The sequence below is a fragment of the Aptenodytes forsteri genome, unplaced genomic scaffold (assembly GCF_000699145.1).
Source record: "Aptenodytes forsteri isolate BGI_AS27 unplaced genomic scaffold, ASM69914v1 Scaffold624, whole genome shotgun sequence".
Lineage (NCBI taxonomy): Eukaryota > Metazoa > Chordata > Aves > Sphenisciformes > Spheniscidae > Aptenodytes > Aptenodytes forsteri.
The window spans coordinates 128,427-144,735 of record NW_008794808.1 but is presented as its reverse complement, the minus strand read 5'-3'; the positions used below and the strand labels follow the sequence as shown (position 1 = coordinate 144,735).

The following is a 16,309-nucleotide window of genomic DNA, read 5'->3' as shown; positions in this document are numbered from 1 at the left end:
TCTCCTCGCGGGAGAAAAAAAAAAAAAAAAAAAAAAAATCAGTGAACTGAATTATGTGGCTGTGTAGCTGCCTCTGAAGACTCAGGGCTTTGAAGCAATGTCCAGATACACTTTAGGAAACAAACAAGCAATAAGTGGGATGTTTTAATGGCCATTCTACACTAAAGTACTGAAGGCCTAATAGCCTTCTTTGCCTTTACTTCTAAATGTTAACTACCAGACGTTGGCTCAGCATCTTCCTTCTCTGGCCAGGAGGAGCCCTATCTGTGCTAAAGGTAATTAATGTTTCTTGATCAACCAGCCTGTGAGAACTCTTACTATGTGTCACTCCCATAATAGCAAAGAGCACAGCTTTCTACTTGTAAAAAGATAAAAGCATTTCAAACAGGGTGATGCCAGAAATCTCTGCACACTCTTATCTGATGGAAATCACAGCAGCCACCAGTTAGCACATACCTTGGCGCAGCAGCAGACCATCCCGTAATAAGCATATATAATAAACACAGCCAGGCTGGGCATAATGGGGACGAGGAATCATGGGAACCTCCTGGACGAAAAAAGAAAAAAGGAAGGAAATTCTGAGATGCCCACCATAATCAGTGCAAAAATGGGGCTGATATCCTTTTGGAAATATGCAGAAGTGGATAGAGAAGAAGAATTGACACTTAACGTGATTAAACCTAAACCAAGGAAGCTATACTATAAAGTGAGAATCCCACAGTGGTCTTGCCAATCTCAATAAATATAAATGCAAGAGCTGCTTTAGTTTATAACTGTAGTAATGAAGAGGAGACTTTTTTTTACCCTGTTCACTGATCGAGGTTCACACTGCTCACACAAGTAGTGTTCAACATCAGAATTCACACCCATACAGTCACAGTGCTGCCAGACCTAGAAAAACAGATACAACCCAATTAGAAATTCCTGTGATAGATCTTATTTACAAATTGCATTTTCTCAAAAATACTAAGGAAAGCAAGAAAACAAGCTTCCCAAAGGAAATTCAAGATTTTCTTTGAATGCCTTGAACACTTCTGACACTATGTCAGAAGACAGACAAGATCCCCATGAAACTGTGTGTGTAAAAGCCCAAAATTGTTGAAATTAATTCTGCTCGCCTAAAGACAGGAGTTGCTGGCAGTTTCAGAAAAGTGCTAGCTCCTCTATATAGAAATACAATTTGCATTTCCTCTGTGAAAACAGAATCTCTCAATTCTTTTGGAGAGGAAATGAAGGTCTGAAGACGTAATTAATGCTACTAGATACATGGAAACTGCTGGTAAAAGTTCCACTGGTTATGACGAACGGAAAAAGAGCACCAGGCTCCATTTTGTGTTCCCCCCGCCTCACCATGCACTTTTCACACTGGATCATGAGTCCTTCATCTTTGTAAAGGCCACAAATGCAACGGATCACATCCTCGTCCTTCTCATGTCCGTTTTCTTTTTCACAGACCGATGTCTCGCTGCTGTCAGCTTCACTTGCTGTTTCTCCCACAATTTCATCAATTTGGGCAGATGCCTCATGGCGAGCATTATAATATGCTTTCCGTAGCCGGCACACATCACGCCCAGTTGGAGATTTTCTGCCATAATATTTCTGAATAAAAACCAAACACAGAAACAAAAAAAAAAAAAAAATTTTTCCCCAGGTTCCATGCTTTTGGTGCATTCCTCCTGTCTGCATGCACCCTTACAGGTGTTTTCACTAAAGCTGCATCCACCAATGTGGTATACACCTGTCCATCTACTTCCTTATTTTGAACAGCAGGTCCATGTATCTTACATATGACACTGAAGAACAAGGTATCTCTTTCAAAAGGTACTGAAATTTCTTTAGGTTAGCTGTTCATGCATGTTCTTGACCTTCTATTTGTCTGACCTAAGGCAACCAAAAAGCAGTAAGAGTAAGCTGAAGCACATGAATTGCTATCAAGCTCTGTTCATCAGAAATGGATCATCACAAGTTCTCTTTCTCTAAAATATTTTTCTTCTTTTATTACTATAAGTCAGCAAGAGCATCAAACTAGGGTATATCCCCGCTGCCTATGCAACAGCTTTAAGGCCAGAGAGAGCCTCACCTCTGCATTCCGGAAGACCTTCAGCATGTCCCCATCAAAAGCTTCCACAGTTTTATAATAGCCAGTCAAGATCTGTTTCTCAATTGTGGCAAGGTCCAATGGGTCAGAGATCTTTTCATAATAGTCTGCATTTCTAAAATGGGAATGTATGCACAACGTCATTTTCACTAGCATTTCAAAGCTGTGCAAATCCATTATAGAAAACTATGGGTTGCCCTGAGAAGCAAGTACTTACTTTTTCTTTGGGGGTAGGTTCAGGAGGGGAGCTGCAAGAGCCTGCCTGGAGGAATCTGTAACAGGAACACACAGTTTAGCAACATTTACTTGAGTAAAACTTAAAAAGACAAGTAACTAACAACATTCAATTTAGGTTAAAAAAAGACTCTTTTACTATCTGAGGCACAGGGAATTGAAATGCTTTTGCATTTCTAGAAGTTGGTTGCTGTAATCAGACTACATGTATCAAAATGGAGGATAGTTTCCTTGCAATTCTGTCAATTGTACCATTTTGCTGAACTACTGAAAAATCAATTTAAAAGGATAGCAACATCTGCAGATTCTGGTGGCAGAGGAAGGGGTGGAGGATAAAGCAAAGTGATTACTGGTAGCAGAAGAAAGGGGGGAAAAAAAACCCGGAAGGTTATTTAATGTCCTGAAATAAACTCATTTTCTTCTAGTTTTTTCTATTCAGAGAGTCCATTGTTCCAGAGGCTAAAAAAGTCTCCATGGAGATTTTTTTAGGAGTGTCACCTTCACCTTTGTAGGATATGATGCTATCACATATTTCCTTGAAGATTTGTGCTAGGCGGGCAGCACGAGCCACTTCAATATTCTCTTCAGCTGCAGCCAAGCGTCGTGTTCTCACAGAGCGGGAAGTCTGAAGGGCTGAAAACTGGGTCATGAAGACGTCTGAAAGAGGGCAAAAAAGAATTATCTCTAAACAAAAAATTAAAGATCAAATTACAGCATCTTTTCCAATCCAGCAACTCCACCACCAATTATTAAAATTAACATGTTTTCTAAGCTACTATAAAAGGCTTCAGTTTCATATTCCCAAGTTGGATCTCACTGCTTGTAGCTCATCTAAATGGTTAAGCTGGTTATCAAAGTATTTTATGTTGCTGGAGCAAATACAGCATGTCATTGAATTCACCCAAAATACTCACTTTCCAACTTCTCATGTACCTGACAGTGGGGAGCAAATCCTGCATGACTGTGAAGATTATGGTCCTACGAATAGAGTGCTATTTTTGGAGCAGGATTAATACATTTTTTCTGATAGTCGTATTTTGTCCCCTTCCCATAACTGACTGCATGCCAAAAAGCTTTGTTCTCTAAAGGTCTGAAATCCATCGAATTATGAGGATAAATGACAATTTTCAAAGTCAGCACAACTGTTTCTGGTCTAGGGATACAGAAAGCAGAAAACAGCCCTTCTCTGTAAGGGTCCAATCATGGAGAATGTTAAATATCCTCCTCCTCCTCCTCTGATAAACCACTCTTGATGAAACGCGAGACATGACAACTTCTACCAGGACTTGAGAGACATCAGGGCTGCTGGAGGAACACAAACGGATCCAGCAACCAGACAAATGGTTTATACAGTACAAACTTCTCATTCTTAAGAAAATAGCATTAAGTGTTTCAGAGGAAATTGCAGAATCCCACAATGCAAAAAATACACTGAAACAGTGGAAGAGCTTCTGTCTTACCCCGCTGTGTAAAGATAAGGGCATACATACACAAACACATATATAGGTATTGTTATCTGTATAGCATTCCCTGTATGCACTGCAAAAGCTATATGGATCTTGTAGTCACTCTACATCTGATTTATACACAGAGCTTACTTAAACTCTTCACGGGCATGTCATATAGGTTCTCAAAGTAGCAACCTGAGGAACCTGTGTCAGCCTCACCAGATTTAATGTTGCCGTCATCCCGACAGATTCCATTCCAGCGGTTACTGTATAGCGATGTGGTATGGATATTGTCACTGACGTGCTTCACTTCCTCTTGTTTTTGTCGAATCTTTTCCCAGTTTCGTACCAAAAATACATGGTGTTTTAGCACAAAATTCCTACAGAAATTAGAAAAGCATTCAAGAAGCACCTTCTTACTGTAAAATGAATCCTTTAATGTGGGGAAAAAGACAGATATTCAGAGGTACACTTCTGATGTCAGTGGAGAGGAATTCCACCCTAGCTGGTTAAAGGAGAACTAAGAACTGCTTACTCAGACATTTCATGATGCCCTAATCTTATAGAAAAAAATAACTTCAACATTTGCACAACACTCCATTTCTGAGGAAAAACCCACTGAAATCATTCCTTACCTTTCTCTGTTAGACATGGGCTTCATCTGAAGCTGTGGTGTCAGCCTTGTCGGCGCGTTCACACTTTCACTGGGTTCCTCTGGAATGTGGCCCCTCTGGAAAACAGATCATTCTGATAGACAGGAAAAACTGTGCCAAGAACTTAGCAAAGCAGTAAAAGTAGTTCCTGAGACAGAACCTGTAATATTTCTCTGTAGTACTTCTCTGAAGTTTAAAATATACAAATACATAGTTTTTTGGTCTGATGGCACAAACTGATTTCCTATTAACCTTTATCCATGGAAAAAAGCTGTCTTTACTACTTACTCTCTTCTTTAGTTTGTGCTTTGATTTCCTTTTCTCTTTCGACCGTCCAGGCCTTCTGTGGGTGCTCACAGGCTGATTGCTTTTGCTTGAAAGTCCATTCATTCGCTGACTTTTACCCCCAATTATTCCTCTGCATTTGTCAAAACCACATTTGCAGAGTTGCTTTGGGGGGGGAGGAAAAAAAAATTATTTTAAATAAACCCCAAAACATTTAGATTATCTCTCAATATTATAAAGAACCTGTTCTGTCAAATACAACACAACAGGTTTTGTTAATCGACCTTCAACTTTACAGAACTGTTTGTCCTTGGTGAGTTTTTTCAAGGTCTTTCACTGTGATCCTTACATTTTTTTCAACATTAAATGAATGAAAATTGTAGTCGTAAGTCAATTCAGTACCAGCAGGCATGTCTTTAAGTGCATACAATCCAATCCGGTAAACACCATTAACAGACCTGCAGGGAAAATACAATAAAATATTCCCAATAATTAAAAAGAAAATTGTCTTTGTCCACATAGTGGAAGTGTTAGAGACAGGAAGCAACACTTCTGCTGTGCCCTGGATTATGCTTGCTCTTCATGTGTACTGTTCTCTTGTTTATCTCTTACAATAAACTCTGAAAGCCAAAAATGTGAATACCGTATTTACAAAGAGTAGGAAGTTGTGCTTCAAACAGAGAAGCTACAAACTATATTGGCTATCACGGCATCTACTTATCAGCCGCCAAGATTCATGCCCTCACCCTAAATCAAAAGCTTACGTTGAACATCATACCTCATTTCACAAAATGCACTAAAATTATTTGTCTCTCCAATTCTGTTACTTATTTTTTGTGTTGGATTTTAAAATTTAAAACCTGATTACTATTGCTTAAATCCACTAGAATTATCTGACAATCAGAAGCTACTCTGCTGTACTGCCACCACAGCTGATTCCTATTACGACCATCTGCTATTTCACTGTAAGTTATTAATTATAAATTTCTCAGAAGTACTTCCTACTAGTCTGGCACTGGACTTCTTCTGATAACATAGTACTGGTATGACACAGGGTGTGCTGAAATCAGACTACTTCCCTGTTTGCCTGCTTTAAAAAAAATATTTGAATTGCCAGAAGGAAAGAATATATAAACATAGATTATTTTACGGCATTACCTAGGCTTCAAAATTTGTAGCACGTTAACAGTGTGACAAACAACACTGTTGGATTTGCCTTGCCAGAAAACTTAGATCCTGTCTCCAAAATGTCCAACACTTGAAAACATTACATTACTTGTCTTATACAATGCAAACATGATAGTAAATATTATTTACACTGTTCAGCTTGATTCCCCTCCCTATTTTTAGATCAGATTCCCTCAGATGATCTGGTTATCTATATCTTAGTCACTGGTATACCAGTCTTCCAGTAAACAGAATATATTTTTCTTACCATTTCTGCATCTCACAGTTAGGATTACAGCTGTGGTTGATAAAACGAGCCTCATTGCCCATACGATAACTATCTATCACCATTCCACTGTCTAAATTCAGGCAGTAATGATCACTGTGATTATGGTACTGTTCAATCATCCGGTTCCTAGGAAGCAACACAGGAAAGTTATTTGTGATTCTGCTTGTTGCTGCAAAGCAAGCAGGGAGTAACATAGTAATAGTGCATTCAAGAATTCTGAGAGAGGGTTTTGAAGAAAAAGCAATTATAATCTTGTATATTTTATAGAACCATACACCTAGAGATGGAGGAAAACCATTATTATACCTATTTTTATAAGTCAAGGCCATTGACAGAGCTTGGATTAGAATTTAGAAATTTGCTCTTCTGGAATGCTCCCTTTTGGGTTCTGCAGATTATTTGTACACATTTCATGTTGATAACCTGTGTATGGAAGAGAAAATGCAAGTGTACATTCTTTGGTGTGTATATGTATGCATGTGTACAACAATCAGCCTCTCCCTTTCATTATCTGGGACTGGACACAATTTCTGGAATTAGATCCATGGATTACAGCTACCTCTTTTTAGCAAGAGAGCAACAGTAACAAGAGTCAGTTGTGTTAGCAGTTATCTCTGTATGAGAAGATTGCATTTGTCTTCTGATGGAGCTCTAAGAGTAGCAAGTACATCCCTCCAATCTCAATTATCCTATGATGCTATGTAGTTACCAAGACTACGATTTCTTTCTTTCACTGGTTATTAATGCTCCCACTTGTTCTTTTTTCTTCATACCTATCTGCAAAAGCTCATTTCCCTTCCTGCCCCATTCTGCCCCTCAATTCTATCTTGCACAGTTCAAATCCTGCACAGTACTCATAATTATATCAAATTCACATTCACCCGTGGCATTTGGCATTTACAGAGCAGATGTGGCAGATGATGCATTCCAAACACTAATCATTCCTCTCTGTTTGACTGAGAAAAACTTGGTTGATCAAAAAAGCTGAATTCTAAGCCTTCCTTCTGGTGGCCTGTGACCAGAAAAGCATTCCTTTTTTCCCCTTACTCTCTCTTTCGTTTCTGTCTAAGGATTTCCTAGCAATGATAATAGATGCTAAAGTAATTTATTGAGCCTTCCATGCTAAAGCAGCAAATAAATATTTCTACCTGAATTCTTGCTCACTAACAACTTCTCCCAGATATTCAATGATAAACTGTCCTGCTTTCAGGGGTTCTTTGGTACGAATACCCCATCCTTTCTCCTCAGCCCGGAACCTTTCCAGGCACTGCACCCATTCATGCCTCTGTATCCGCTGATTACAACACTGTTCACCACAAGGGCAGGTGTTTGGTGAACACTCGGCAAAGATCATCCTAAAATAAAAAACAAAGAAGTTAAAGGAAGATGAATAGCATACTTTTAGATCTATCATACAAGGGGAAAAAATTTCCTGTTAAACAAAAATTATTAAAGAACTAAAATGCTTCTTGTTTTCAAGGTATAATTCACACAAAGATTCAGACTGGCTCTCACTGCTATTCAAAGAGTAAAATGGAGCTTTTAATGGGATCTTCCTCTGAAGAAAGAGGTGGGGGAGCATACGTGCTGTATGCTCTGTAACAATACTTTTAGTACTGGGGTTGCATCCAGCACAACTCTTTTCTTAAAATATTATTAGTTGATGTGAAATATTACATTTATTGAAATTCTCTTATAGTCAGTCAACCTATTTCTAACCTGTTAAGACAGTCCTCCACACAGCCCTTTCCGTTGTCATCATCTGGTTTCTTACAATTGCAGGTAGTAGCCTCATAGCCAGAAAGAGGCTTGACATCCACATAGACATCTGGAGAGGAAAAAAAAAAACAAACAACCAAAAAACCCAAACCCAAACAGGGAAAAGAATTCTTTCCAGGTGAAAGAATAGAACTATTTATGTACAGTATTTTCATTCCAACTACACAAAGCAGAAAAAGAAAGCGGAAGTGTCTTTGGTAGGACCAAGAGCATGACAGAAAGGAGGGGTGTCATGTGAAAATTCCACAGTTAACATTTTAGTAAAATAAGATTTTACTTACTAGAACGGATTTTTTTATAAAGTGGGACATCTGGCTTTTTATACAACTAAAAGGAAGAGAAAGAAAATTTAAATACATTGCATAAGTGCATCTGCTATTCAAAAGAATCAGGGAAATTATGTTCTGTACATACGTAACAGTTTTGTAATCATTACTAGAAAATATGTCTGCGTTCTCTTCTTTAGGCTCAGACTACATTAGCAAATAGGTCAAGAAAAGTACCTGACAAAGTAGAACTTAGGCTTAATGAGTTAGCTGAGCAGTTCTTCTAACATAGTTTATTCTTCCCATACTATCTGAACAGAGCAATATGGATAACAGATATCATGAGGACAGACTATTCTGAACAATGCTGTTCTTTTCAATACTGAAAAGAAGAATAATTATTTAAATCTACTTTGGACAAACCCTCTTTGGTGGAATTACCATGTGCTGACACTTAAAAAAGTGAAAAAGAAAAATTAAGGTGTTTAGCAAAACTGTGACTACAGGTAGGAGCCAAGAGAAATGCAGATTCATCTTCTAATTAGAGAAACTTCCTCTGCAGATGGAGATGACTGGAGGGAAAAGGGAAGCTCAGATCACATTTCATAACTTCATATATGTTCCGTCCTTTCAAACAAGCTTTAAGGAATAATTTCAAATTATTACATATTTCACATACATTTACTGCATTAATAGCCTTCCCTCAGTAACATATATGGCAGATAGGCACTGTACAAACTATAAAACCATTGTACAAATAAAACTGCTCTGTAAGGGTTTTCAATATTCTAGGTAGCTACAGAAAATGTTGAGGAAATAGATCACACATTTATTATTTATGTAATATTGAATAGATAAGATAGGCAGATGTAAGTAATCTTCAATACATGGCAAGAAACTGTCCTCAGCTGAAATGTCAACAACAATCATTACTTTAAGATTAGATTTTGGTGGTATTACAAAGAGTAGTTGGAGCCACAACCACCCGGGAATTTGTCTTGCTCATTTACATGCTTAAGTTACACGTCTGGGAGCGCTTTCTTGCAGTAGAGCTGGGGACAGATTTACCCTCCAGCCTTAAATCCTGTGTTAAATCACTCGGTGGAAACTTCTCAGGGAAAAAAATATTCCTATTTTTAGGTTTGCACATATTTAAAGCTCTTTAAAAAGAATGTGACTGTTAAACAGTTTCTCTTCTTTCCTCAGTATGAAAATGTCAGCTTGCAAGTGAAAAATAAATTCCACTCTGCTGGGATTGATCCAAGAAAAATAAGGCCTGAAATTTCTCAGTGCTGTTGGCAGTACATCTGAATTCTCCTGAGGCGTGTCTAAAACAAGATCATCGCAGAAAGCAGGCACACTACCAAAATAAAAGTCTGCAGCAAAATTAATGACTTTTTTTTCAGCAGAAACCCATAGGATTGCTATTTTGCAAGAGATGGAATAATGGAAATTATTCACATTAAATACATATGCAAATCCTTTTTTTCCTCATACAGTGGCAGCAACAAGAATATTCATCAATATACAGGATATATAAACACAGCTTTCATGTAAGAACCCTGCTATTTTCTTTCTAAGACTTCTGATCATAATCTTGGCAACCAGTAACTTTTTATCTTGTACCTGATTGTGTTTCCACTGCCAGAGGATGTCGTAAGGCAGCTGGAAGTCAATTCTCTTTTGTCTGAGATACTTTCCTGAAACAAAAAGGTTTGTAAGTTGCACACACTCATATTCACATATCCCCAAGAGGAAAAAGGGCTGCTCCTAGGCACATCGCCAAATTCTGACAGGGCCTCTCGACATCTGAAAGTCAAAAAGGCAGAAGAGCAGAATTCTCCCAGAACATTGTCTGTTAGTGGCAAGCAGAGGGAAGAGCCCTCCACGACGCTCTCTTTTGCATTCTACTCTGTTGTAGTCAGGTTTAAACCTTTATCGACAGCGAGGAAAGCTGCTGTCTTAGATACAAGATGCCTGGTGGGGTAGGCGGCAGAGGGGAGCTGCCTTCTGCTTGGATGACTGAACGTTACGGATGCCATTGAACTCCAACAGTCACAGTTAAACTCTTAAAAGCAGTGCCAGGAACCCTGCAGGTGTTCACCTGGGAGGGGTCACTGAACGTGAGCTACCAAAGGGACAACAGCAAATAACTGACGAAACTGAATACAACTCTGTGCCTTACAGTAAACACTAGTAACTTCTGTGTAGAAGTCTCAAAGTTGACACTTTCTCCTGAGCTCTTCTGTGTACACAGGAATACAAAGACGTAGCACAGAGAACAAATTATGCACTAAAAAAAAAATCTGCATGCACAATTCATGCAAGATGGTAAGTCACAATTTTGTACTCAAAGAAACCAAGTTAGTTTTGAAAATAGTATCCAAGCCCTTCTACGACCTTTACCAAAACAGACTTAAGAACTAATTCAGACTTAGCAAACACATTCCTAGATGTTTTGGAAAGACTTCAAGATGATCTATATTTTCAGCAATAAGTGAAACTCATTTTAGACAGGAGTTACTACTTTCATTGTAGATTTCATCTCTATTTTAAAATTTACTGTCACCCCTAACCTCTTCCCAAAAGAAGGAAACTGACCCATTACATACTTTGTTAACATAAGACCTGAGGTCTGACACTAAGTTAGTTCTAGCCAAGATTAAAAAGTTCTCTTATCATTTTGTTGGAATACTGTGTCACAAAATTGCAGTGAGAAGAGTGACTAAGGATGAGGTGTCAGTCCCATGTTTGATTTTCCCAGCTTTTCTAAATGTTAACAAGTGCCTTTACGTTCCTCCAGCAATAGTCTGTGGTTTCATGTAAATTCACATGCATACCCTCACAACTGGAAAATAAAAATTGTAATGTTTTCCTTACAATTTACTCCTAAATTACTTTTCATTTTCAATGCTTTATTCATCCATAGCAGGTTCCAGGAAAGAGCTAAATCTGCTGGGAATTTGCTTTCACTTCTATGACCTCAGCGGGCGAAACAAAAGGCTCTTTCAGGTGCCCTGGCACCGTGCCTGGAGTGCATGGAAGGTCCCTCCAGCCCTCGTCAAGTGGGCACTAGTGCAGTCATCTGGTAGAGTCCTAAACCCTGTAACTCTGCCCTGCAGTTAAGCCACTCTCCAGCTACCCGATAGAGGGTAATCGAAGCAGCTTTATCTTCAGTGCAGGAGCTTGTTTGTGCCTGCTAGCACGAACAAACGTGGGGTCGGGGCCTGATGAAGAGAAAAAGAGGACAGGATCGTGGCACTGCAAACTGAACCTGAGCATCCCGACAGATGGTTCGGTCATGCAACAGAGTTATATGACCCAATTCAAAAAGGAATAGAGAAAGGTCACGTTTTTGAGAATTTAAATTAACACCTTCAGTTCTGAAACCCGTTTTGCAGTTACTGATTCACACAGATCTGTCAAAGTCTTCGCCTGCTATCAACTCTCTGTGAAAGTCAAAGTTGTGTATGGAGCAAAAAAGTTCAGTTAAAGAAGACAAACCAATTAAACGTTTGTATTTGATGGGACAAATATTCCTACAGAACAATGTGGAATTTCCCGAACTCTCTTTGCATGACAGTACTTGAAGTAAGAAATCACAGCATTTTAAAAGCTGAAACAATTATCTGAAAAATAAATCAATCTTGGTTTGTCCTGGCAAATGACATGAGCTGCAAAAACGTTAGCCTGGGAGTTCATGGCCATCCCCTCCAAGCAGTCCAGTCCAGTGGTCTGGACTTCTGAACAGCATCCCGGAACTCCGTGAGTTCTAAATGCTCGTGCTAACCTTAGGTTATGGCTTCTTTCTGCAGAAGGCAAAGAGAAGCCCTAAACCTCATTTCTGTTCTACCCAAGACTTCAAAACAGGGATGAAATAAAAACTACATAATAGCTAAGTTTTTCATTCTCCCTCACTTTTATCCACGCTTAAAGACAGACATCATTAAATGCATGGGGACATGGGGGAATTTATTATTGCATGCTTAGTTTTTGAGATTTAACAAATGGTTATAATTGTCTCTGGCTATTCTACTGTAATATTAGTTTGAAAAGGAGACTACTGTACTGCATTTAAGCAAAAGTATTATGGCAGTTAAAGCAGGTTTTAAACTAGACTGGCATTTTCTTATGGTAAACAAAAAATGGGAACAAAGTTCACGTAGGGAAAAAAAAAAAGCCTCTCGAGAAAACTTTTGCACTGAAGAACACAGACAGATGAATATGACCTTTGGCAAAGTTCATATGCTGAAAGACATGAGTAACCTGGCAAGGTGATAAAATAAAAAAAGAAAAAAGGGAGAGAGGTAGAGAGATTGTGACTTCCAAACAGACTACTTCCATGTCACCTAAGTGCGGCACTTGTCTCCCAACAACTAAAACACACATGAAGTACCCACCAACGTGAATAGGGGCTGGAAACAATCCATGCTCATGCTCTCCAGGAGTGTACTCAAGCTTTTCTTTCTTTAATTGTATGAGGCGGCTCTTCGGACTGTGGATGACAGCGACAAAAAAAAAGAAATCAGAATGAGGAACACCTGTCATTTGCACAAAACACACTTTCTGTTTTAATTAAGGCACGAATGTCTAGAATATCAGGCAAGAGAATAATAGAAATGGCCAAAAAAACTGATTTCCAGGTTGCTTGCCAAATACACTTATCACATCCATTTAAAAACTCGTGATTTGATTTTTCTCCATAACTACTATTCAGGCAACACCTAATGGGACACCATCAACTTTAAATTCCTAGTATGTGATATGAAAGTAATAACTAAAGATTACAAAAATAAAAGCAGATCAACAAATCATATCTGATGTTGCTTGCTTAGGTATTTGACATGTTATACATGTACGGTGCCTGCTTTCCTAATTTGCTAAGAACAAATGTTCACATGCTACTCCTTTAGAAGGCTGTTCATCAAGAAAAGCAGGAAAAGAACAGAAATCAGTCAAAAAAGCAATGAGACACCCCCTTTACAGAAAGAAAAAATAGGAATACGGAATAAGAATGGTTGTACGGGTCAGGCAGCAGTCAAACCACCTAGCTCAGTAACCTGTCTTTTATAAACATCTCCTTTTGGCTACTGACAAAGTATGGAAAGAAAAAACTGATGTGGTTATATTTAGGTACTGCAGCCCTGTAACATTCAGAAGAGACTTCTAAATGTTAAATATATCAAAGTTTAAAATTATACTAAAGCCTATTAAAGTTTACTGAAGTTTTTTTAAGGGGTTTATTTTAATAACTGGACATACAACTGAAAGCTGACTCAATAAAAAATGTGATATTGTTTAACTAGTGAATGGAAAATGCAAGTTAAAAACAAATTTTGAGCTACAGATAGCAACAACTGAAAATAATTACTGAAGGTTAGAAACAGAACTGATAGATTGCAGTAATTTGTGGTTCACATACTCTTCTAATACTTTCTGGATTTCTGGTACTTATTTCACAAGTATAACAAATTAACAAATTTTAGTGAAATAAAAGCTAAGGCATACTGCTGAAACGAAGGCTCTGTTGAGCTAAATGCTGTGTACACTGTCCATTAAACAACTCTCCCTTTAATAGAGTTATATGGCAAGGCTTTAGTTATTATGATACACTTGCATTTAACTTAATGTACACAGGTGGACACATAGCTATCCTAATCAAAAAGCAGTAACATTCTCTCAAACAATAAAGGTTATGGTTTTTAAATAATATGACCCTCTGTTTACTGATGGCAGGAATTAATTTCATTTGTTTTGGCAAACAGACAGCACCTTTGCCCACCAGGCAAAAATTATATTCTAGAGAGGATTAAAAAAAACCCCCAAGCCCCAACTCATGTCTTCTACCCTTTCAAGTTGTGCTGCACTGAATCACTAAGACTTGCAAAGAAAGGCCATAAAGTAACTCCTTACAAGACCTGGAAAGCAAGTTCTTATCAAACGGAAAAGGAAAGGTATTTTGAAAAGGCAAAGTGTGAACCTCCATTTCCAAGAGGCAAGCAAATCCTTAAGCCAAAGGCAGAGAAAAAAGGAAAAACTTTCAATAGAAAGGTGACTTAATTCAAGCCAAATGTGCACCCTTTAACGCCCACATATTCAGTGTAAAGGAAGCCAACGGAAAAATAAATTATGGCAAATAAACTGCAAGGAGGAAACCAGTGTGGAAAGGAAATGCAGAAGGCAATTATCTAAAACCACAAACATTAATTTCTCCAGGCACTGCAGACACACCCGTCTTAGACCTAGTCACAAAGAACGCTGGGTAAAGCACCTACTCTGTTTTCCTTCCAAACACAGCGATGGAAGTATTGTTAGAGGCATGTAAAAAATTGTTATGAGAAATCAGTAAGCTGAACAAAGGCCATCAATACTTTAGGGACTTCAGAGGGAAAGGCTGAGATGTCAAAATAAAGCATAATTATTAATGAAAAAAGGGAATATACTAAAATAATCAAGTATAAACAATACACGCAGTTTTATAAACATAAATACCATGCAAAAAAAGCCTCATTAATTAAAAAAGGCCTCTCTACACTATCAAGAAAAGGTCTGTATTAACATGCCCACATATTCCCACTAGGAAGATAATGAGCTATTTTAGGCTGGGGTTTCTGGGCAGGCAATAATGGTTCTGGTTTTGTGTTTAGCTACTATCTTTACGAGAAGCCTCTCCCTTTCACTTTGCTGAGGCATGCTGATAGCCTTGCAGAAGCTTAAACTCAGCGTCAGGGCTCCGAGTGCCACCAACACGCCTTTATGACCCCGACCAGCTTCACAGGGGGCTTCCACCCACACCCTCTGCCCATGGCCCCTGCAGATCCATTTACGCTCAGCCCTGGACATTCAGTCCCTGCCTGGACTGCCTCGTGGGTGCACCCATCTCCAGCTCAGCCGCAGCCACGGGAACTGTGGATCTGGTGGCTGAGCCATGCACCGGATTCCTGGCTTGACACTGGATCTGCCTGGCAATCCTGGACTGTATCTGACCCCGGTTACCATCACTAGACCTGATCCTGACCTGCAGATTGGCTTCCCCACTTAACCTTGGCCTGCCTCATCACCACAGACTGGTCTGGCAATCCAGACTCTCGGCTGACGCTGGGTATCATTGCCTGGTCTGTCCGACTCACCTCACTTGGGGCTGTGGGACTGACAACAGGTTTCCTTTGCTACTGCTCGGATCACATTCTGTTCGTGTCATTTTTTTAACCAGGCTGGAATACTTACTAGCTAGATACACCTCACTACTGATGGTGCAGGTCGCAGGAATTCCCAGGACTAAACCGACTGTCCTCACAGCCTCCTAGGATCAGTTGACTCTGCGCTGCTATCAAGGACAAGTACCTGCTCATGTTCATACCATGCTCTTTAAGACGTTTCCCTCAATAAGCAGATCTAATGATTGTTGCAGTTGAAAAGCAAAAGATCTCTCCAGAAAGCCAGGATCACTCCCTCCCCTTTTCAAGCAAGCCAGTTAGAATAGGGTGAGACCTCACCAATAATCACAGAGAAACGATACCTTTTAATGTTTCAGGTTAGCATACTTTCAACAGTAAGCTGGAGTAGTACATTTCTGATCGCTTGACAGACTGATACATAAGCCTGGGTAGATAAGAAATGCCTCCCCTCTCTATAATCCACTGCCTAAAGTTGTTTGGTTCAGTTTCTGTGGGAACAAATTTAAAATACCCATTTTGTAAACGGTCCACTTACCAACAATAGACCAACCTGGCCTCTCTCTGCAAGCTCCCAGTAACAGAGTGATGGCAAAGTCATTTTTTTTTGCTGAAGATGAGAACATTTTGTACCATTCTGCAAAGGCTGAATGTCACGCTTAGTCTCAGAACATCAGTCTAAAGTCTCAGGCAAATTAAGAATGGAACAAAGACTAGAACCACAGTGTGCTGGTTTTGGCTGGAATAGAGTTAATTTTCTCCATAGTAGCTAGTATGGGGCTACGTTTTGGATATCTGCTGAAAACAGTGTTGATAATACAGGGATGTTTTGGTTACTGTGAGCTGTGCTTACACAGAGTCAAGGCCTTTTCTGCCTCTCACCCCACCCCACCAGCGAGCAGGCTGGGGGTGCAC

At 39.2% G+C, this 16,309-nt stretch overlaps 1 protein-coding gene across 2 annotated transcripts in view; it reads right to left on the bottom strand.

Annotated features, from left to right (window-relative positions):
- ASH1L (ASH1 like histone lysine methyltransferase) overlaps positions 1-16,309 on the bottom strand; it is a 57,550-nt gene that overhangs the window by 11,320 nt on the left and 29,921 nt on the right. For both annotated transcript variants that reach the window (XM_009274449.2, XM_009274450.2), the window contains exons 6-21: positions 12,620-12,714; positions 9,846-9,919; positions 8,235-8,280; positions 7,894-8,002; positions 7,323-7,529; positions 6,154-6,300; positions 5,068-5,176; positions 4,722-4,883; positions 4,416-4,510; positions 4,000-4,160; positions 2,837-2,989; positions 2,316-2,370; positions 2,081-2,213; positions 1,351-1,599; positions 805-891; positions 457-547 (exon numbers count right to left, since the gene is read on the bottom strand). In XM_009274449.2, the coding sequence (XP_009272724.1) occupies positions 457-547; positions 805-891; positions 1,351-1,599; positions 2,081-2,213; positions 2,316-2,370; positions 2,837-2,989; positions 4,000-4,160; positions 4,416-4,510; positions 4,722-4,883; positions 5,068-5,176; positions 6,154-6,300; positions 7,323-7,529; positions 7,894-8,002; positions 8,235-8,280; positions 9,846-9,919; positions 12,620-12,714 (1,973 nt within the window). The remainder of the gene's footprint in view (positions 1-456; positions 548-804; positions 892-1,350; positions 1,600-2,080; positions 2,214-2,315; positions 2,371-2,836; positions 2,990-3,999; positions 4,161-4,415; positions 4,511-4,721; positions 4,884-5,067; positions 5,177-6,153; positions 6,301-7,322; positions 7,530-7,893; positions 8,003-8,234; positions 8,281-9,845; positions 9,920-12,619; positions 12,715-16,309) is intronic.